At 38.9% G+C, this 24,321-nt stretch overlaps 1 protein-coding gene across 4 annotated transcripts in view; it reads right to left on the minus strand.

Moving 5' to 3' along the window:
* Positions 1–24,321, minus strand: part of JADE3 (jade family PHD finger 3) — a 63,910-nt gene that overhangs the window by 6,515 nt on the left and 33,074 nt on the right. For all 4 annotated transcript variants that reach the window (XM_088159935.1, XM_088159934.1, XM_014892363.2 and 1 more), the window contains 6 exons: positions 14,046–14,203; positions 12,053–12,243; positions 9,704–9,915; positions 7,019–7,186; positions 1,219–1,335; positions 305–772 (listed from right to left, as the gene is read on the minus strand). In XM_088159935.1, the coding sequence (XP_088016061.1) occupies positions 305–772; positions 1,219–1,335; positions 7,019–7,186; positions 9,704–9,915; positions 12,053–12,243; positions 14,046–14,203 (1,314 nt within the window). The remainder of the gene's footprint in view (positions 1–304; positions 773–1,218; positions 1,336–7,018; positions 7,187–9,703; positions 9,916–12,052; positions 12,244–14,045; positions 14,204–24,321) is intronic.

Genomic DNA, 24,321 nt, shown 5'->3' on the forward strand with positions numbered 1-24,321 from the left:
TTACCAAATATGTCCATTGTGCATAGAAATACGCATCTTGAAACACATAAAGGAATAACCTTTAAGCAAGTCTGGAAGCACTGCTTTCACGTTGGATCTTTCACTGGACTGAGGGGCAGCTCCTGAAAGTGTCTGCAGCAGGCAGTGAAGCATATCAAAAAACTGGAGTTGAAGGCCTTACTTTTATATTTTTTATATTATTATTTTAAAAATCATCTCACTTTGCTTTCTCACTTTCATCAACAAAGAAAGACCTTGCTCACATGGAAATAGATTTTCCAAAACTTTACAAGTTAATTCTTACCCTCTCTAGGTCCTGTCTTAGATGCATAAACATCCTCATGCGAGTATGAATGCTATCTTCTTTTGGCTGCACCAAGCCATTTTCTTCATCCTCCTTGGGAGGAAACAATGGTTTGTTAAAGTTACTTTTTCGCTTTAATTTCCAGTAATTGTAGATGAAGTCTACAGCAAGTTTAGGAAGGCCCAGCTCTGCTGCAACATCCTCCACTTTTACTAGTGAATAAAACTCTTCTTCCAGCTCTCGGAGTTTTTGGGCTCGCAGGCTCGTTTTCTCACTCTCTGTTTGCTCTGACACACTCTTGGGGTGCTCCTCAACATCAGGCAACGAATTCTGTTTGTTCTTGCTGTGCTTTAAACAATATGACTTGAACTTGACCTCATCCCCATCATCCAGGATAGTCTTCATCTCTAAGCTATGCTCAAAGGCACAGGTGACATGAAAGGCAGTGATGCAGCTTTTCACGGAGCACTGCAGACAAAAAGCCTCAATTACTAACAGTAGTAGCAGAACAGAAAAAAATGACATAATTACTTCAACTACATGAAAGTCCATCCCTACCAAAAACACTTTTCTACACATTCTTAAAAATATTGATCCCTCTGACATTGGAATTACCCACTATAGTATTTTCTTGTTTGCAAAGAGTGTTCAGTGGAAGGAGTTTTCTGCCCATCTTTGATACACATAGTAGTGGCTCAGACACCATAGCCTTATTCAAAAGGCAGCAAGTCAGACTAATTCTTAAATCTCTGTCTAGTCAACTGATTTGATAGCAAATGGCTATGAAGAAGCAGACAACTATCCCTGTCACCTCCATTGTAAAGCATCTCTGAACAAAGGAAGAACAAAATGCAAAACTGAAATTGCCCTTCTGACAGATTCATCTCTGCAGTCGCTATGGGACAAGTACATACCTGAATGCAAGCACCAGTTTTCAGTTTGCATAAACTACACACTAGAGCCCATCGACTTGGTGGAATGTGAGACACCTTTGTGATTGGCTCCATCCTTTCTGGGCAAGCAATACTAACCTGTAAAAAAAAAAAAGCAGTGTAGAAAACAGTTACCAAAGGAAAAAAAACAACCAAGCTCTCCAATTACATCAGAAGAAGAAAACTATCCATTCATTTCTCTTCCTGCAAGATCTCCATGTGCTCATACTTCTCAGAAAGGAGCCTGAAAGATCCCACATGCAGACAATAGTGTGGAATACAATCAGTTAAACCTGGTGATTCAAAGTTGCAATTATTCAGAACATTTGAGGCACTTACAGCATGCCCTTGTTACGAACTAGTGTCCTGGTTCCAGCCAGGAAAGGGTTAATTTTTGCAATAGCCAGGAGGGAGCATGGCTAGGACCCAGAGGTTATTCTATACCAGCTCATATCATTTTCTGAGAGTGCGGGGAAGGGCTCTCTCTTGGTCAGGTAAGTGTGGTGTGAAGCCAGGGGTCGGACAGCTCTGTCTCCTTCCGTTACTGATATCGTAGCTCCTATTGTTTGCTTTCCTTTTTTTTTTTCTTATTTCACTGCTGCTTCCAGTAAATTTGTTCTTATCTCAAACCATGATCCTTACCATTTCTACCTCCAAATCCCCTCCACAGCCTGCTGTAAGGGAAGGGGGATGGTGCATGGTTTGAAGTACTGCAGTGGGAACACTAAATTGGGGAACACCATTCCTAAACCACTACCAGTTGAGAGACTGCAGCAAGTGATACTTAAGTTCATTTCCATTTCCTTTGTTTTTTTCCTCTGTGCTGCTTTCACACATCTAACTTTAAAAGTCCCAAAATACAAGCCCCTCAGAACAAAACAAGAACAAGAACTTCCTGCTATAAAATTCCTAGATCTGCTACAGTATCTACTTGAGTATCTATAACTCAAGATTTGGGACAGAACCAGATCTATCAGTCAGCAGCCAGGAGAAGTGTTGCTTACCTGCTCTGCCTCTCCACTGAGGACTCCCACTGCAAGATAATCCTAATACACTTTCCTTACTATGGACTGTATCCAATAAAAATTGAGAAAAATACATCAAACTTCTCTTATTGCAAAGCAGGATATACTGTCTTGTGCCAGTTTTCACAGACTTAGTCTGGATGATCAACTTGACTCTGGTAGACCAGATTATAGATATTACTAAAAGAAAGGAAAAAAGCTTTTCCTATTCTTTGTTATATTAACTTCCACATATCCATTGTGATAGAAGTTTTTCAGTTGCCTGTTGTCTATAGAGGGAAATTAGGACTTTCCTCTATGATTTGGAAACCAAAGCAGATATGTCTATTTCTTTAGGCATCCCTGAGCCACTCCTGACAGGATTTATCCAAGCACAGAAACAAAAACTTGGACAGCTCTGAATGACTAACATGCAGAACTGGGCCAGTATAAGAACGGCACATAGCAGAAGATTTCAGTGTCCCAAGAACATCAGTCTCCAAAAGCCTGGATTTTGACACTTCTACAAGACTCTTTGAATTCAGACTCTTTGAATGTGCCTTGGAGGGCTATCTGGCTGAACCAAAACCACAATGCTGATACTAGCTAGGAAGCTCCCCATACTTTCTAAAACCAATTCATCTGAATAGAGCAGATCTGTATTTCCTGTGATGGGAATATGGGCTTATTCTCAAAGGGGTCAAACCTAAGAACTCAAAGAAAGGAGATTCCTAGGTCTTGCTCTGTGGCGCCAGAAGAAATCTGATGGCTTAAAAAAGCAGTTAACGACGAGAACTGAACAACAATTATTTTGTTTTTCAAGAAAACTTTAAGAGCATTAATTTACAGTAATTTTCATTGATTAACTCCATAGTAAGAGACACCCAGGAAAATCTGGGTTGTATGAATTAGTTTAACATGTGATAATTAAACTGGCAAATTTACAAGAGACAGTAGACAAAGCTGAATTTCCTAGCTTCCCTTTGGGAGTACATCATCAATCATTTGAGGCAGATATTAATTTAAAAACCTGTTTAAGCCCTAAGGATGAAAAGTTTTGCTTCAGCAGACCTTCTCAGTGAGGTAGACTTACCTAAAGATAGCAGAGCTAAGTCACAGTTGCTATGCTCAGAATATTTTTGCTACTCTCTCCTAATCACACATTGCTTTAAGGATCATTTAAGTAGGTGGAAAAAACATCTTTGCAAGAGATTACTTGGTTCATCATTTCCACATTAGGAAAAAAAAACCCGTTGACCAACAGTTCATGAATTAATGACATAAATTGACTCAAATAAGACAACGTTTGTTACAGTACTTCCCTCTCTGATCTGCCAAGTGCAAGCCCACATCTGGAATATTCTGATGTCAGAATGCTGCACGGCATTTCCAAAATTCTTCTTTAGGAAGACACTGAGATGCTTCAGAAGGTTCAGGTTTTAAAGAAGAACAGTCAGGCAATACATGATGCACTCATGAGACAGACGTGATTAACAATTTAACCTCTTTTGGCCTTCCTATAAATTGGTGGAAAAGTAATAAGACTGTCCCTGGAATGCCCTAGTAGTTCAACAAAATCATGGTAATGCTCTTCAATATCATCAAATATAGGTTTATTAATTCCAAAAGGAAAGAGCCTTTCATGAACCTAACTTGACCATGCTCATAACAGCTGGTTACAAGTTGCACAGGTATTTCTGAAACAATATTGTACAAGATTGACTGTTACCACTACACTGAGAGACAAGACTTCTCTTAAGAATTAAGGGATTGCATCAAAGTGCCAGGTTGTCTATGTTCTTTTCAAAAGGAAACCAGACTCTGCAATTACTTTTTTTTCTGGAGAGCGAGTAATATCAGCTTTCCACTGGGATTCCCAGCAGGAACTGGGAATTGACACAGACCTTTCCCCTGTCCCTCTCTGCCCCTTTAAATATTCTCCTTGCTCCTTCCCCAGAGGAGACTCATAAGGTCAGGAAATATTTATATTGGAAATACTGTTCATTCAGCTTGTAATGCTGACTGTTGCTATTACCCCACTTTGTAAAAGCACAGGGAGGCACTTAAAGAGTCAGGTATGATTTATTTATACTGGCCTTGTGCAACCTGCATGTTTCTGCAGAGAGAAGTCAAGGCAAAGTCCATTTGAACTTTGCTGCTCCCAAGGGATGCAGAGAGCAGAAGCCAACCTTTTCATCCCCCAGGAACCCCCATTCCAAGGCAGAAATGACCCATCTGCCATAACATGTAATCATTTTTTCCATTTCTTCACCTTGCATCAGGTTACATCTTGACTGCTATACTCTGAAGAAGTTCTAGGAGTGGGAGAGAGTGAAGATAATGGGTTGCTGAAGCCTATTATCTGCAACTGCTATGCACAAGATCAATCACTCTGCTGTCCTCTGCTTCCCTGCTACCTGTGCCACCAACAGCTGCACCAGTACACAGGGATCTGCATCAGTGGCTGGGAAGGGCAGCCCGGTGGTTTGAGCACAGCCACTCACAACAGCTGCTCAGAACAGTCAATTTTATCTTTCCTCTACAGCCGAGGGGGTTATCGCTTTCTGCTTCAGCTAACACCACATTGACTGGCAGAGGATACACCTGTAAGGTATTATCTAAGGCAGAGGACCACTTTGAATTTCAAAACACTCAATACAGGTTTTCTGGCATCAGTGTTCCCTATCTTGATTTTTTTTTAATTTAGAAGAACACCTTTTAAAAAAACCCATTAAATAGATCACACATTTACACTAAAATAAAGGCAGAAGAAAAAAAGGATATAAACCAACAAGTACAGTTTGGAAAGTAAAAACCTTAAATCATCCAAATCAGTCCAGGGAGCATAAAGAAAGCCTTTAAACAGCATTAACTCACAAGGAAGGCAGGGAAGAAAAAAGATTTTATACAGTGCTGAATTAATTAATGCAGGAGAATACCTGGCACAATACAGTGCAGCAATGCTAGACTACACTTGGTGACTTATGAAGCCTCTTTGAAACATTTGCCACAAGACATAGACATGTTTATAGCCCCTTCCTCCCTGCTTTCTGCCTTGCTCCACTTTGTTAGGCCCATAAGAAGAAATACCAGTGACTTTGTAATTAACGTTTCTTTTATGGAGTTCCAGCATGCTAGTATCTTGAAAGAAAATAAAAACAACAGATAAATGAGAATATACATTCTCCCCTAAGGCATCCATCCCTGGGTCTTTAAACTCTATGTCTTTCTTGTCCCCCGCAGCACATAAGGCCACTGCAGGCAGGAACTGACCTGTCATTTTAGAAGAGATTTACAAAGGGTTTTCCTGGCTTGTCTGGAAACTGAATTGTTTTACAAGTGACTACACACAAGCCTGAGAGAACAGATCCAAAATGCATTTCCCATACCTGCAGGCACGTGCCACCTCTTCACTATGCCTGACACACTTGGCATCTGTGTGGAGAGGAGATGTCCTGGAAGCACTGAACGGGCTGTGCAAATAGCTGGATTCAAGCTCTCCCACCCTGGGTGCCCCCCAGAAGCTTCTCTTCCTCAGTCAGAGGGAGATGGGCAGACAGGAAGCCAGGATGTGCTTCCTGCCCAGCCATCACCTCCTTCCCAAACCTCACTGTTCCTCTCCTGCTGATGAGAACAGCAAGGCAACCATACACAGAATGGACCTCTTAGAAAAACCAGTCAGCTCAGAGCCCAGAGAGCTTCCAGTCAAGACACTTCATAAGCACAAGAGGAGAAGTGATTTTCTAAAAATAAATATTTTTGTTTTATTCTCAACTCCTCTCCCCTCAAATGTGCAAGAGATGACAGAAACAACAAGTAGGCCTGAAAGGAAAAGTACAATTGCAAAGATAATCTCCTTAAGAAGCAGATATATACACCTGAGACAAGAAAGAATTACACGATGTACCCAGTTGCTAAGTCAAAAAAACCAAACCAAAATCTTAACATCTTCCTCAAAGTTATGCACACATCAGGCCTGTCTGCACTTGGGAGCAGAAGATTCAGAAAATATTGTATCCTTGATTTCATGGTGCTGACAGATCTGGCTACTGTCTCGCATTAAACCACCCACCATAATGGATTTGTGAATCTTACCAGAAATAAAACATAAATATTCCAAGTGCAAAATTAAACACAAACTCCATCTATACCTAAGTGAACCTTCTGTTTTACAGAACTACACTGTGATACTAAACTTGATTCAAAATGGAGGAGGAAGTGTAAAACTCCATTATGAAACTCTCCATATATGTTATGCACACACATATCAAAAAAGCCTTTACTTATAAGTTATATATAACATGGAGATAAAAATTCTCATCTCCCCACCATTCAGAAAAAATTTAATTAAAAAAAACTTTAACTACAAATCTGAGCATACATCCTACAGAAATAATGCAGTGCAAGTGACCTTTAAACAAACAAACATAACTCCAAAAAAAGTAGCGGTATTAATGCAAACTACACATGTATCCAAGTACACAAATTCATTAAAAAAAATATGTCAGACAATGAAACTGTAGCTGTGAGATACAGCTTATACCAGTCACCCTTTCTAGCAGGTCACAGATACCACAATAACACCAAGAAGTGATTGCTGAGTAAATGGAGATGACAAAGTGACTCATTAACAGAATACAAGCTGGATTCTTTCCCAGACTTCACAGGCCTATCAGAATAAAGCCCAGTATTATGTCAAAGACTTTAAATCATGAGAATGTAAAAAGGCAGAGGATGGAACAAGGAGGAGAAGGACAGGAGAGAAATTAGTGTTTTACCTCTGGAATCCAAAGAGCACAGCTCACATGTGCCCACTTGGTCCCTGTCCTGGTAGCTTTCATGGCACCTCCTCTTTTGGGACAGAGGAGGCATTGAGGATGTATTCCCAGGACACAGGTGCGACACAGCCAGCTCCCTTCGGGTACTTTTAAGATTCCATAGCAAGCCTTGGAGAAAAACAGGTATTGGAATCATTGTGCTGAAATTATTTCACACACTTCACAAGCATTCATATTCAAATAGAGCAAAGCTTTCAAAGAGTAAAGGCACAATCTGGCTTTCATTTAATTTCTCTGTGACTTCTTAACCTTAAAATGAGTCAAGTAATCCAAGAGAGAAACAGCCTCAAAAGCAATAGTTTTTACACCTGTTTATAAAACATATCCATTGGGACTGCATAACAGCACTGATGTTACAAACCTTCACCTTTGCTTTTAGTGACTTTTAAATTTCTGAAGTAAACAACATGGATATTCCTTTAAACTATCTTCTGTATCTAATACTTTCTAAAATCACCATTTTCTACTGCTAAAAACATAACCCTCTAACGTAACTCTATTTAGATGTGAAGGGATATGAGCTGTTTGACTGAAAATCATTTCCTGCAATGTTTGTGGTTACAGTTCTGTATACTTTTTTCTTTAAATATTTATATAATATTGCAACAAAAATTACACCATATATTAGAATTATAAATATTTTATGCCTATTTCCCCAAGTATTGCACTTAATCACACGGAAAATGAGAGATTTTTAAAGTTTTGCTAGGTTTGAGAATTAAAATTTAAAAAGGAAAACAAATAGTTTGATTTCCAATTCAAATTCCTCATGGTTCTTAACGGAACCAAGGTGGATCCTGCTGTACATACATATCCCCACTACCCTCCATGAAGCTGAGCATATCTGAAATCACTGGCTGCCACTAAAGTCTAATTTCACTCAACCACTCCAATAAAAGTTTCATCGAAAGGGTGGATATCACAGTAAATCTCAATTTTTAATACTATCTCTGGTAATGTAAGATTAAAAGACTAAAAAGAATGGGATCATTCGTTGTAACCATTCGTTCAGATTAAATCTAACATAAAAGTTTCATACTTGCCTTCCAAGCCTTGTGGTTATAACATCTCAGTATTTAATATTAAACAATAACATAAAACACCACATATTTATGTCAGGCTTGTAGGGAGGGGGATTTTCCTGAATTAAATGTGGCGAGACTAACTACCCTAAATGCTTTTTTCATGTGACAACTCCTGTAAAAGCCCAACAGGGGGAGCTGCAATCCAAATTTTACAAGGGTTCTTTCCCTCCTCTGTGGCCTATTCCCACCACAACTCTTTCTGTTACTATAGCACAAGTGATCTAAGATCATATCTAGGGTGCTGGAAATGGACTGAAACTATTTTCTAATTTTAACTGATAAGCAAAGGATGCCTAGACTACTAAAACAGTAACTTCACAATGTGTTTGAACCAGCACGACAGGGTACCGTGAAGGAGGAATTTTATCACACTCCTCCTCCCCTCCACCTCCAAACCGTGTGATTACAAACAGACCTGAGGCTACTTGTTGAACCAAAGCTGATCCAGATTAAAAATGAAACAAGTTGTTGTTATGGTTAGGATCAGCTCTAGCCCAGACACACTCCCCAGTTTGTTTCAGGTAGATTCAGCACAGGGAAGAGTGAGGAGCAAAGGGGCAGCAGACCATCAACTCAAGCTCAGCTGTCAACCATGAGCCTTTGACTGCAAATCCATCATTACTCCTTAACAGGCACAAGCCAGGACTGAAGCAGGCAGCCCAGCTGCCAGCCCTATTCCTGTCACTGGCCGCCTTACTGCCAACTCAGGCTCACAGGCTGCTTCACACACGGACTCAGGTAAGGAAAGCAGCCGAGCTGGAAGCCAGCCCACTGTAAGCAGGGAGATGACAGGTCTTTTTTCAGCCAGATATGTTTTCCAAATACTACTTGCAGTCAGTACAAAAATACATTAAAAAAAAAGAGTTTTAGTCTCTTTTCAATTTATAGCAAAACTCCCTCCTAGAATAGGATGCACAGAAACCACAGGATTCATATCCCTTTTCTGATTATAAGGATACCTTTACCTGACTATGCTGAGCTCAGGCAGTGTAAAGTCTTGGCTACATCTGAAACACTATGAACATGAGCACCATTCAGACTGAGACCATGGTTTCTGCAGGTGCTGATGGCTTCTGAAGAAAATCACTCTGCTAAAGTGCCTACATATGGTTCCAGATGGCTAAATTTGAACAGTCTATGTCTGACTAAATAACTAGTCAGTAAAGTAAAAAAAAAGTAGCTCTGCAACAAATGATCTTTAGATTTCTCACAAACAGGCAAGCCAGTATTTCCCCATCCTGTTTATCTTCAGAAGAAGATTTAGTAATAGGGAAAAAAATTATTTACAGTCACAGAGGAAATACTTGCATGTTCCAAAAACACACTCTGCATTCCTGTTAGACTGTAGCTGTCCACTTAGTAACTATACTAGGCCACTTAATCTACTGTAATTGTTAGAGTCCAAAAATTCACCTCAGTATTGCACACCCTTCATATGCAGAAAACCGCAAAGTCCTCCACTTAACATTTAATACCTGTTCATATTCCACACTAGCCTGGGTAAACTCAGACCACAGGATAGTGGTCTGCAGGCACTAACCTGATGGACACAAATGTTACACTTGTCACAGAACACCATGTCATTCCCATCTTCACTATCCGGGGACCGGCACACATCACAGATGACATCCTCATCATACTCGATCCCCAATCCTTCTTCAGTCTCGATGGCGTGGTTCATGTTCTCATGGCACTGCCGCTCCAGCACTTCAATTGTCTTTTCCATCGTGTTTTCATCCAGGAGACCACATCCTACAACAGACAAAGGGAAGGGCAATTAGAGGACAGTCAGATGCTTCTGACTGAATCAGAAAAGCAGGAAGAGAAAAAAGGCAACTTCTAGCAACTAATGCAGTAGACATAGCATCTAAAAATAAAATAAAATAGACAAGATTTTTCACTCACAGACTAATTATAACATTGTTTTATAAATACAAGCAGAACTACTACTTGAGTAAAAATTTTACACAAACCAGAAGGATGCACCTGGAAGAAGGCACTGCAGCATAAAAGACAGCAGTTGCTGTAACTGCAGGCTGCTCTTATACAACTCTTCCTGCACCTCTGTTATTTTACAAAACACTAATGAAATCCAAAAATCACACACTGTGTTCTTCTGAAGACTAATATCCTAGGAAATAAAGCTTACCAAGAATATTTCATATCTTACAATGATACAGAAGTTGCACTACCCAGTACCTCTATGTCCATTGTGATGGATAATCAAAGCGTGATTATGAAAAGTGCTTTTATTTTTCTGATTTTCGTTTTCTATAAAATAGTAGATAAATATACTGTTGTAATCCATACTGTCGGTTCACTTGAACACAACACACACTATATATACTCATCACTAGCATAAACAGGACCACTTAAAAAGCATTTGCTATGAGACTGGCCCTCAGCTTGCAGCTTCAGGACATGTACTGTGTAAGAAACCCTAGGATGTTCACAGCTACAAGACATCTCCGAACTGCATGTCATCAAAATCCTAGCTCAAAAATGATCATGATGTCCACAGCTTACAATTTACTCAGGCCTTCAAATGCTGGGATATTCATGTAATATTAATTGTAGAGGCTGATATTTTAACTAAGGCTACAAATTGTGATTCCTTGTTACAATTAATAAATAGGGAGAGGCAAAGTGTTCTCTCCCATGCCCTAATACTTTCTCATTGCCTGAATTAAAACAATTACTGAACCATTCAAGTAGGAAGGGTCCTACAGAGGGCTTCAGCCTCTTCCCAAGCTCCAGGAAGAGTCAATAGGAAATCAAAAAAAGGCTGTTGCTCAAGAGATACATGTAGTCATATCTTGAAAATCTCCATGGATAGAGATCTTCCCCCTTGAAAAACTAACAGCTTTTGCTAACAGCATTTCTGTATGCCTGGGCAGTTATTGTCCTTGCTTTTACTTATATGCATCCTTTGTTACTGGAGCTCAGTCATGAACTCCCTACTTCACCAAACCAGTTTCCCAACACATCTACTCATTTTCCTGAATGTATAATTGGAACTTTCTTGTGCTTGGAGGGCAGTGTTCTTAAAGTCCTTCTAGCTCTCTTCAGTAATTCCACCCTTCAGAGCTGCCTTCCAGATCCCACCCAGTTACCTAAGCAGAAATGTGCTGTCCTGAAGTCCAGGACCAGAAAAACTGTTTCTCCTCCTCACTCCCCTCCAGATCACAGTCACCACAATTTCAATGCTGTTACAGACAATGCTGCCATTGATTATTACTTCTCTACAGGTCCTTCCTATTTCATTAACAGCAAATCCAGGAGATGCCAATCTGTCCTTCTAAAGGACCTACAATCACCCACGGAAGAATACTAGCCACACAGGCTATTCCACTACAATTCAGTTATTCCAGTGATAATTCCAATACTGTTTTCCATAGCTCACTCCCGCTCATAGACCTCTATACCCAATACTTGCATGGCAAAAGAAAGTTTATTTAGCTGATTTTGAATGGGCTAACATATGTGAAACTTAATTAATCTGTTGAGAACCCAGCATGCAAGCTCTTCAGAACTCTGAATTTGTAGATATGTTCCAAGTTCAAGAAATGGAAACATCTGCTTTCCCTACATAAAATCTTTAACTTTTGAAGTCCTAAAATTAATTCCACCTGGGATGGGCTTTTTCTCTCCTGCCTCAGTCTGCAGAAGTTGCAGATGATTTTGGATGTCAAGAAATTTTTAGGCACAACAGGTAAAATATAAAACATAAACAGATCAAGAAAGCAATTACTTTTTTTAGCTCCTGTTTATCTTAGCATTTCCATTCAATTCTCATTCAGCAAACTTTCAGAGACCTTACACAGCAGACTACAACTCAAACTGCAGAAATTAATGCAACTTTTAAAATGAGAACATGTTGTGGAATTACCCATTTCTGTAAGTTCTTCATTTAGCTCCTGGAGCCAAAAGATGTCCATGTCATCCAAGTCATAACGACACACAGATTCTGCTAGTTCCAAAATATTGATGTAACCTGGCTCTGTGGGTTCTTGGCTGGAACAGTGGATGTATTTCCTGGGTCGTGTATACAGTACTTCTTTTACTTTTTCTGCTACAACCCTGGGAGTGAAAAGAAAAAACGAAATACTTACAGCTTTTTAAGACCTATCCTTGCAAGACATAAAATATTTGCTGTAAGTGCAAAGCAAGCTGGGGTTTCACAGATTTTAAACCAGCCAGTAAGTACAGTCAGCCTAGGGAGACAAGATTCAGTGTCATTTTTTCACCCAAAATGCCCCAAGGTTTACTACATATACAGAACCCTCTTTAAAATGTAAGCCTGTCCATATGATTTCCATTGAACAAATGCTACTATTACAACAAAGCAACTGTTTCGAAAACCCTCAGAAAATACTATCCACAAAACCAACACAATCTTTGTCCTATATTCTAAATGATATAAGGAAATCCTGCCAACCAATCTCTTGAATATACCAGCTTTTTCATGAAAGTTTAATTTATTCTGCTGTAGTGTCTGTGGGAAAAATTCTTGCTCTCCATTTGCGATACTCAGTCTACCCTTATTTTGTAAATGACACCTTATCCACATTACAAATACATTACTTTTGTTATGCAAGAAACATTCTGATGCCAAGCAAAAATGTAAAGGGGAAAAGTCATCCAAGAAGCAAGAGAGAAAAGATTTGTGTTCTCAACCTTTTAAGTATGTTCAGAGATAAAACTCAGTGTTTGATTGGTTTGGTTTTGGAATGGAAATAATAATCTTAACTAGGAAAAGTTCAATCTTTCTCGAAAGCCAGAGAGATACAAAATGAAACAGTGCCATGCATAAGCAGCTCTACATGCTTTCTGGAGCTGACCCTCCACAGGACAAGGAAAAGATAAAAACTCTGGAAAATAAGGCAGCAAAGAAGAAGGAGGCAGCTGTCAAGCTGTATCCCACATAATTCTGACTGGACAATGTGGATTTTCAATGTTAGCACAAACAATGTCCTTCTGCCATTCTCCATCTCCCTTCACCCTGCTCATTTTTTCCCTCTAATTCGCTTGTGAGCTTTTCTTTTCTCTGGTCCAGTCAAATCTATAACATTTCTTTTCCTCTAATATAATACTGCTGGTATGAGCTGCAATATACTTATTTTTAATAACTTGGTACTGGCAATAGCCTTAGTGGAAATTAAATTATGCTGGCTCAGCACTTTCACCAGACAATTAATTCATCTTCTTGAAGACCACACTGGCATTAACCTTTCTCTGTTGAAACATACTTTGTTTCTACCAGGAAGGGTTGCAGGACTACAGTGCTATATTCTCCTAGTCTAAACACAGTGTGAGAGAGCAGAAGATTCTTTATCTATCTCCAGAATCTGAGATCACTAAATTTCTATAATGTTAAGCAGCCAACTGTGGTGAGAGAAGGTAGAAAGGGTTAAAACATTGAGAATAACCAAAATTAGATTATATAAACAAATGAGTAATTTTACCAGTTATCAGTCATTACTGCATGCCTAGTGCTCTATAACATCATGCTGTGTAGGGAAACCTTTCAAGTAATATGCATAAGATATGGGTTTATTTTTAATTTATTCAACTCCCCATACTCAAATAAAAAACAGCTTTTAATCCATAGCAACATGTGATTGAGAAAAAAAGATTTTTTACACTCACAATGTAGATACTGTAACAGCATGCAGACAGAATGAGATCTGGACTGAAGTGCCACAGAAATGTTTTCCAAATTGGCACTTGTGTGGTTTAAGAACATGTCTGAAGGCTGCTACACTGAAGATTTAAACATACCAACAGAGAAAAGCTGACTGCACTTAGACAACTTGGGTTTGAGAGACCATCTTTTCTAGGTTACCATTTTGTGCACATGATCCACATCTGATCACCAATACCTGAGAGAAGGCTGTGGAATAGTTTCTGGACTGGCTGGAACCTGAACCCCTTTCTCCCATTCTTGTTTCCACGTGTCTGCAAAGATGTAATACTCATCAGGGTTGACATGGTGAGAATCTGGGAGTTTCATGGCACTAATGAGATCCTTGCGGAACACCTGCAGGAAACACAGAGGGCAAAGATAGATTTGAGAAACAGCATTGCGTTAAAGAATGTGGCAGATATTCTTCTTATCTACACTGAAACAGTGCATATACACTGAAAATGTTTTTAGAGTACCAACACAAATCAATTTGCAACTACCTAGATTATTAATTTTTAGTGCATTAGGTACAGTATGATGATAAGTTTACACTAATTAAAAACCATGCTGCTGCCCAAAGGCTAACCAGAAGGAAGAAGGTTTTTACAGGCAACCAGAGAGAGAAGAAAGGATGTCTGCATCTGATTCAAGGCTCCTCACCATACTTTCAATCAGCTTATTGCCAGTATAGGCTGTACCCTAACTTAGACACAAGGTAGGATATCCTTTTCTTTCACTCAATTCAGCTACTTTAAACTGTCATATTCATCATGGGCTACAAACAGTTGCCATGGCAAAACTGATGGATAGGCACTTGCTCATTTATTAAAACCACTTGAAGTTTTATTGGTTAGGATCTCTGAGAGCAAAGATGAACAGCTGCCTTTGCTGGAACACAAGACCTGTGTTGCTCTGTGTCTAAGCAGTAATGGACAAAATCCAGCATCAGCATCTTTTAGCAAACCCTATACAAGGAAACATCATCCCCATACACAGTAAACCACAGCAGCCAATCTCCAGCCATAATGCTTGGCTCCAGAGAGTTAAGTTTTTACAAGCATGTAAACATGATCTACAGTCATCTCAAAGCTTACTTAACATCAATATCTGTCAACTACAGGTGTGTACAATTTAAATAAAGGGCATATGTATCCTCTGTGGGTTTCTTCCTCCACTGCTACCCTGCACCAGCTTAATGTTCAGTAAAGCAAAACAGGGACTGTGACTTGGTTTTAGGGAGACATTGCAACTAATTAGCTGTATTATTGTAATGAGAAATCAAATCCTCAAAGGGCAATAAAATGAAATGGAAAATATCTCTGCAATAAGTTGTGACAGGTTGAACTCTCTTCTTACTAATTCAGTTTTATAACCAGCAAAGTAATAAACTACTGCAGAGCCCAATATCTTCATGTATCCTTTTCAATTTGACAGTACCAGACTGGTTATGCCTACTGCAAAAATTCTCAGCTGTTCTTGGAAATCATCAAGTAAATATTGTTTTAAAAAACCTCTGTGCTAAAAAGGTATTGAAATAGTTGCTGCTGACTGGAACATTATCATTACTTCATTATGTTGTGCAACTGCATCTCATACAGGCAGCCAGAAGACCAAGCTGACCAAGGATACTCAAACCCACAGACTCAAGGGTCTTGTATTTGCTCCTAATGTGTTTTCTGCCTTGCTTCAGAACAGACTGTTCACTGTTCCTTCTGTATAAAACTCCTCAGGTACCTAACAGGCCTATATTAAAATCTGAAAGTCAAGAGTGAAAGTATTGAGACTGCAAGCAGCCATTTTTTTCAAGCACTATATGTACACACCAAAAACAAAATGTAAAATGATTTATGACACTTAAAAGGCATTTTAGTTTTCTGTGTTACAGGTACAGAGCCAGGATTATGAGAAGCACTAACATGGCAGAATTCCAAAGAACACCAGAAGGAAAAAGTATGATACAAGAGAAGTGCAATGGCTGCTTTAATTATCAGAAAATATATTTCTCAAATCTTATCTGAGGTAAGTGCTTTACAAACTACCTTTTAAGCCACTGACAGCATATAAAAGTGAAGTACTTCATATCAAACCCACTATTTCTTAATGACGAGATGAAAAATGCTATTAAAGGCATCAGTATTCTAACTACATTGCTTAGTAGCAAATCTTCTGGTCATCCATTATGTATGCAAACTGTATCTCTATTTTTAGAGCACAAATCCCCTGGAGCATGAACTTCTTCTGGGTTTCTTTTGACTGTTGTAAGTACTGACCACACCATCACCACACCACAACATTAAGCTCTCTGCCTCAGATTTCTACGATTTACAGTACAGGTAGCACTGAAGGTCAAAGATTTAATCAATGAAAAGATAACTGTTGAAATATTAAGGGACTCCAAAACTCAGCTAAGACTTCCTAAGAATTGCCTGTTCATACTTATGATTAACAGTGCAATTGAGGATTTCCTGCAGACACTCAGAATCACTACAGTCTTTAGCCCTAGTCATTCTTCATTTCTCCACGTGTGGCAAAGCAAGGTCTTCCAACAGTAAAATACTCTCAGAGGGAAACGTATGAGAACACTCAGTCTGTATTTCCTTTGTTGTGGAAGTAAACCAAAACACTCAGGGGACCCAAACAGAGTTTTCTAACAAACTGAGGAAATTCTACATCAGCACTCAGCCTCGAGGCTATGAACTAAGCCATCTACACACAGAGCAGCACACACATCTTCAGGATTTAGATAGCCAGATTCTCCTCATGGCTTTTTGTTTTCCAACATTTATTTGAAAAACAATGCTGCTCCTTTACTAACTGTGTCCCTAGAACAACAGCTAGTCTGCTCCACAGCACACACTCTCCCCTCTTGGCAAGAGCCACCAGCACTTCCAGTTAGCCCATTAAGCACAGTGGTCATCTTTCAATCATCCCAAAGTAGTTCTACTTCTTACCTTATATAAAGCACAACCCCCCAACTTTATTTTAACATCATCTGTAATGTCATACATATTGAAAATACCTGAAAAATGAGCCTGCCAAGGCTAGGACTATAAAGTATTCCCATCCAGAAACATCACTCCACACAAGCAGACTCAGCTGGTGCCGAGTGTCTTTAGCACACAACAGAACAAGGCCTTGCAGAGCTGAGCTATAATTGAGTGCAGCTCCCACAGCCAGCTGCGTACACACAGAAGTGAGAAACTCCTCAGCACTCAGAGCATTCCACAGAAGTTACTGCATGACAGTGGGAATTTTTAAAAATATTTTTTAGCAAAGAGAGCATGAAATTACAAATGAGTTTTAGCCTTGCCATTCAAGACTGCTTGGTCTGAACTTAAAATTTCATTTTGCTGCCAGGAATTTTTAGCTTTAACCACAAACAGTGCAGCACTTAAAGTAAATTACATCAATGAAATATGTCTACTTATGTCATCATTGTCTCGTAATCTAATTGTTACCATTTCATTGAGAACTTCTATTACATATTCCATGCTTTAGAACTGGAGCTTAAATCTAGAACAAAAGACCTTGTTCTTTAGTCATGTTGTGGTTTTAAGCCCAGATGGAAATGAAAGACTACTCAGTTGCTCACTCAACCCCTCCCCTGTATTCCCCCCACAAACCTGATGGAATGGAGAGAAGAATCAAAGTAAAACTTATATGTTGAGATAAGAACAGTTTAATAATTGAAAATAAAATACAATAGTAAATAATAATAACAATCATGATAATAAAAAAGAAAAAACCCAAACAAGTGATGCACAATACAGCTGCTCACCATTCAGTGACCAATGTCAGACCCTGCTTCCCAAACCCAGACCAGCTTCCCTTCTCGGTAACTCCCCAGTCTATATAACAATTCCATGGTGTGGAATATCCCTTTGGTCAGTTTGGGTCACTTGTCCCAGTTATGCTCCCTCCCAGTCTTTTTGGTTTCGTGGTTTATTTTTTATTGCATACCTCCTCACTGACAGAGCATGAGACATGTAAAAAAAGAAAAGTCCTTGACTTGGGATAAACATGAATTACCAAATAACCAAAGCATCAGTGCATTATCAACACCATATTAATTCCAAATGCAAAACACAGCACTGCAATAGCTATTGAGAAGAAATTAGCTCTACCCTAGCTGAAACCAGGACAGGTCAACATTAGCATTTTGCTCTGCAGTAGAAGTCTGCCTGCTTTTTCTGAGGAAATGAGAACCTCCTAGTCAGCTATGCAGACACACTGCCATCTATAAAGCCTTTAAAAGCTAAATTTTGCAAAAGTCTTGTGAAATATGGATGCTCTGCTCCCCCAAAGCACTAATACACCAAGAAACAATGATATCAAAGATATGGTTCATATATTATATTTGTTTTTCAGACTTCTGAGTCCTATTTGGAAATTATGTTAGAAGAATACGTCCAAGGAAAATTAACTTCTTAGAATTTATTTTAAAAAGCTTCACCTAAAGCCATCTATGATTTGAACCCAAACTCCTCCTGGAAGCACTCTATGGAAATACAATATGTAATCTTCCTCACTGGACCCCCTATGCTTACTCTGAATAAATCAGGCTCTGAAACAAAAATATTATTTTGTATGAAGTATCCTAATCCATTAAAGATATCAGGGAGAACACAATTAATGCTATAGAGAACTAAAGTAAAATACTAGCATTGGATACAGAGAATGGTCTCGACAACAAAATGGCCTTCTACAAACACCATCTTTGATGAACAATTCAAACATCAGATCTTCACAGACTATCAGGCACCTTCTGTTCATGACCACTGCAAACTTAAAACCTCATTAAGAAAATAAAAAAATTAGTGAAATACCTTTTCCAATACTCCTCTGCAAGCTACTACTGAAGCTGACTGATGACACTGTTCATTCACCATGTCTTGCCCAAATGCATGTGAGGAACAATAGATGGATTGTGTCATCTCTTAAAAATGAAATGAAAGCCAATACTTCTTCTTGTGATGCTCTCCATGCTTTCAGGTAATTTGAGCAACTGCTTACAAACTCCCAACACGGGTAAGTCACTTGTCACAGGCACCTAGGCAATGACTGGGAACCACACCTCCAAGGCTTAAGTAAATTATGGATTAACTGCTTTTGTTACAATCAAAGCCCAGTTTATGCCAGATTGCATGTAATTGCTTCAGTCCTGAGGCTTCCCCTGCACCCAGCAGAACTCAGCAACAGGATTTTCAGCTCCCACTCATCACTAAGGGAGTCAGAAGACTCATTGCTCAGAAACACAGCTGTGATTTTTTAAAAAGCAGGAGGGAGCTTCTATGTCCTGTCTTCCCTGCAAAAGTACATTAAATCTTTTACAGCTAACAGCATGGAATGAGGGCCAGCATCCTCTCTAACCAGACAACAGCTAGCATTTTCCTAGCTTTTGGTGTCATTCCCAACCTATCTCAAAGGCCAAGTTTGAACTTCCATTGTCAAACAGTTGAATTTATGTGAAATGTAAATTACGCAAGAGGTTTTCCATCATGTTGAGGGTCAAATCATCCTTCTTTATTCTCCTTTGAAAGGATCTAATGACTTTTATTCCCATAAGCACCCCCAAACATTAAGGCTCTACTAGTGTAGCTCTCAAGTACAGGCCCTCAATAAACACAGGAAGCAGCAGGTTTACACCTAAAATCACCTCATAAATAATAAAACAAAATTTAAATTCTAATATGACCTATTACAAATGTAATACAGCCACATAGTATCTGAGCATAGTTTATCTTTGTATGGATGTTTGACAGTATGTACAAAATACTGCCTATTTACTGAGGATGAAGCTCCAAGAACAGAATTTGATGAGCTCATCCTGGAAAGGTAAAATTTTTCTTGTTAATACATTGCAACCTGGGCATGAAGTTTCTGAACTAAGAAAGTTACTTACAGAGAAGTGTAGAAACTTAAGGCAAATTTGCTTTGGGTTTTGGTTGGCTGAGGGATTTTGGCAGCAAAGTCAATAAAAGGCAACATAAATTTCAAATGGAAATGAAACTACAGTTCCAGGCACATATGCCAACTGGACTGAGAAACTTAAAATGTGCAAAATGCTGTGATAGACAGGAATATGTGTATAATTAAATTTATAGTTCTCAAACATCCACACTATTTGGACAAGCAAGGCATTAAATCCTAATGTTAAAATTCCCTACTCCCTATAACTATTTTAATGAATTATCCAGGATTCAAGCATATTAAATATTGTACTTTTCATTTAAGTAGCCATGAATCTTCCTAGCCTCCTTTTATAAGCATGTATAGGAAAAGTCAGGAAATTGGATACTAAATCAATGCTACCTAACATCATGTCTTTGACAGTATCTCATGTGCCAGAAGAATGTGCAAGGACATGTCAAGTTTCCTTCTGGTTGCTAATCAGACATAAACTTTGGATTTTGGGGTTAATCCTAACAATCAATTTTTAAAGTGGTATTAATTTATACAGATATTTTTAAAAATCTGTACTTGCTATCATCTGTCCAATTCCTTTTTTAATCTTGTTTAATTCTCAGTCTCAACAACTTCCTGTAGCAGATGAGCTTCCCAGCCTAATTGCATGACAAGGATATCCTTTTAATTGCTACAGATTTTCTAACTTTTGGCCTCATTTTTCAATGTTCACAGCTGCCTTTTCTCTCCAGTTCTTCCATCATAAGGACAGGAGGGAACTGAAGAACTTCAGTTCTGCTGTTTCCAACCCATTCATACTTTACTGTTATGCCTGTTCATTCACTTCAAAGATAAAATAACTCAGTCTTTTTACAAGCAAGCTCTTTCACACCTTCCTGCATTTCGGTCACCTCTTCCTAAAGAGTTCAAATAGCCTGAGACAGTATCTCAAACGCAAAAAATACAGCATTATAGAAGTAACTGATGAGTTTGCACCTCCAACCTTACTTTTTTCTTTTAAATCAACTAACCCAAGCAGGCTAAAAAGTAGCTCATGGATAACGCATGCTTGCCAGAGGTCTTGAGATGTCTGTACATATGTCCCAGATAATTCAGAATTTTCTAAGGCAAGCACACACATAAAAGTGACAGTCTCTTATAACACATGGTGCATGCAAAGCAATATAGTTTAACCACGTTGCCCATTCATTCACAGAACAAAAACAAACACTTTCAAACTGCAAAAAGAGTCAATTTGCTGCCAAGAGCCTAGTCTTACAGGGTGCTTCTCAGGATCAAGATCTACGATTTATGTGGCAGTTAAATGACACTAAAAAGAGTTTCACGTACCCAAGTAATGAATGCAGACCGTTTACTTTTGGAAGATAAGCTGCATTTCACATGATAATACAGCTGTCACAATCAGCAATGAAGGATTAAAAACTACTCTTGCTGTGAGATTCAAAACCCTATTTGCAAAGATAAGTAAAATATTACCAAGTTATATGCAAAGGGTTTAAAAAAAAAGCACAATGCTAACTTAAGTTCTTTGCAGTTTCAAGAGGGAGACAGGATTGAAAAAACATATACATAAATTTGAGTGCTATTGAAGATCTCTTGGGCTCTTTTCTGACCCCGCAAGCACAAGGGAAAAGACATGGTCAGTCATTCAGGACAGTCCAGCTAATGGGTTTTCCCTGCAAAAATGATTCCCACTACTCTGCCATCATTTTCTGCCCCAGCTTTCATGGAGACAGGAAGCTGCCAAGTACAGGCTTCACGCTGAGCCAGACATCTAAATGTCTCCTACCCTGCTGCTCCCACACCGCCTACTGCAGAGGCCTGAGAGTCCCTCCTGTCTACGTTTAAATCCACTGAGGAGCAACACCACAAATGGTATGTGGCTAAACATCATCATAAAAGTCTCCAAACCAGCTATGACTTTGTATCACTAGTGTGCCTCTAACCTCAACACAGCTAATTTATTCACAGTAAATAAAATAATTGGATAAAAGAATTTTTAAGTCACCATTTCAGTGGTTTGTGATAGATTTATAATCCAGAAGGGGAACAGCAAGAAAGAAACACAGCCTTACTTTTGACATTACATACAGAAGCACCATGGTCTGAAGCAGCATCATTACAGGCTTCCCTTGTTCTCACCTTTTTCTCCAAGGAGGAGACTGGAATAACTTGAAACCAAGTCGAAGGCAGTAACATCCCTTCGGGATTGATACAGGCTCTGGAAATGAGCCTGACATTTGCATTGTAACACGACACCTCTTGGCCTGGCAGTAACACCAGACTGAGGCCGTTCCCAAACCCACCTGGATGGCAATTCAAGGCAGAGCAGTCCCCAAATGCACCCACTCCTCACTTTTTACAGGCAACCTCACAGGACACTGGCATATTTAGATAAGTCCTGAACTGGCACATAAACTCACTACTTGCTTATTGGAGTACCAAACCCAAGCTTTTATTTGGAGAGGACACAGGTACTCAGGTAGGGTTGGTGATGCTGAAGGAAGGGGAAAAAAGCCTATGTATTCACATGCAATTTATTTGAAAAACCAACGCTTACTGGCATGAAAGAAAAGTTAATGCATGAAGACCATGAACAAAAATATTCCCAAACAGCTATTTATAGCTTTGACCTTCTAGATTTTCTGCATCACTAACTCAAGAAACAGCCTGCTGCCTGGCAAGCAGAGGTGAATGAGAGGAGAGCAATGACAACTTGTTACAAAGAGGTCTTGCTAAAGAGATGCTGTCAGCCTGAAAATTTAAATTTCTATCTAATAGATACTAGACAACTACTACTACAAAAAGCTTGTGAGATTACAACATGATTTTTGGAAGGGTGTGTAGTGGGGTCCCTTTTCAGTATTTGCTTTGCACCCTTGTCACCACTTGATGCATAAATAATCAATTTCAATGCTCTGCTGACAAAAGCATTTCATAATACACTTCCCAGCATATGCTTTTCAAGGGGTCGGAGGGAGCACTTGCTTTTAGCAGAACAAAAACAAAAATGTAAAAAGAACAGCCAGAAGTCCTAGGTACAAGAGGTACATACTACTGTCACCTTCCCTTCCATTCCCTTTCCAGGAGAACTTAATTTGTTTCAGGAATCTTTTAAATATTGTACTCAGGACACTCTTTTCAAAGAGGATATATTCTAAAGTTTGGGATTTCTTTTTTTCTCCTTGTTTTTTTCTCTCAGGAGGAGAATCTTAAATCAAACATGACAAAGAAATTCCAGTATTACTAGAGGGATTACATTATGAAACACACTTTTTAAATTTCAAGTGTATATTACAGATTTTGTTCTTCAAAGCATTAAAGGAATCAAAATTTTGCCTTGAAATTGGTAAAAGGCAGCAAAGATGGTCTCAAAAGGAGGAACTGAAAACACTGCTCATTTTAACTCCTAGAAGTTATGTAAACAGAACACTTGTATGCTACATAGCTGGACTACATCTTCATAATTATTGTTTTATTGTACATATGCACATGGAGAAAGAATGGAGCAAACTCAAAGAAGGCTAAGTCCCTAAGATTAAGAGATACAAGAAGAAAACTGGATGGCTGGGCAGAAAGAAGGGATGTAAGGGGCTAGAACCGAGGTGTATCTGAAACAGCAACAAGCCTGGCAATAGATGTGCTTCAGCTCCCATGTGCACAGCTTGGCTGGTAACAAAGCTACTGCCTAGGCACACATGAGCAACACTTACAAGACCTCAGCAGCCACAAGCTGTTTTAAGATTTAAATTCTTACAGAACTATAATCATCATAACAACATCTTAAAGGCATAAAGCTTAATCGGTTTTTCTTAACCTTCTTGGTGGCTGCAAATAAAACACTATGTAGTTAGTTATAGCCAATTTTACTTTTTAGAACGTTCTTGCATTTTCTTTTAGAAATGAGTGAGTTTTCTTGAATTGACTTGCAATAAGAATTAAGCTTCCAAAGAAATGACACATTCTGTATCATTTACCTTGTTCTTACCACACCAAACCCACCTAGTTAACAGCATTTAGAAAAGACGCATGAAGCATGTTTGCTGAATAGCTCAAGCTGTAGGAACACAATCTGCATATTTCACACAACCCTGCACAGCAGTTACCACTCAGGTAAAAAGCTGCTGGTATAGTGAATAATTTTTGGGACATAACTTGAAATTCTGAAATAAAGTGGGGTTTGTCAGTCTTTTTTCAGCAGTCATACTGAAATTCTGAAGGACTCATTCAGAGGCAATATGATAACAAGTAAGGGGAATAAGTTACAAGAAATATATCTCCAATTTACAGTTAGTATCTGACTTCAGCCCTTAAGAAAGCAAGCATAAAATCTGGAGAAGGTAGCCAACAAATCTTCCACTAAGAGGGGCTATCAATGGAATGGTTGACAAGATGGCTTTGGGCACCGGATTGTGCATAAATGTCATTATTTATGGTGACATTATTATGACCATATTAAATGGGCCAGTACAGGTCCAGTGACAGTGGTCCGTAAGTGCTGAGGTTCTAACAGGTGGAGATGGCAGAGTAAACAAAAAAGCTACACT

This window comes from Sturnus vulgaris, chromosome 2 (genome assembly GCF_052056855.1).
Source record: "Sturnus vulgaris isolate bStuVul1 chromosome 2, bStuVul1.hap1, whole genome shotgun sequence".
NCBI lineage: Eukaryota > Metazoa > Chordata > Aves > Passeriformes > Sturnidae > Sturnus > Sturnus vulgaris.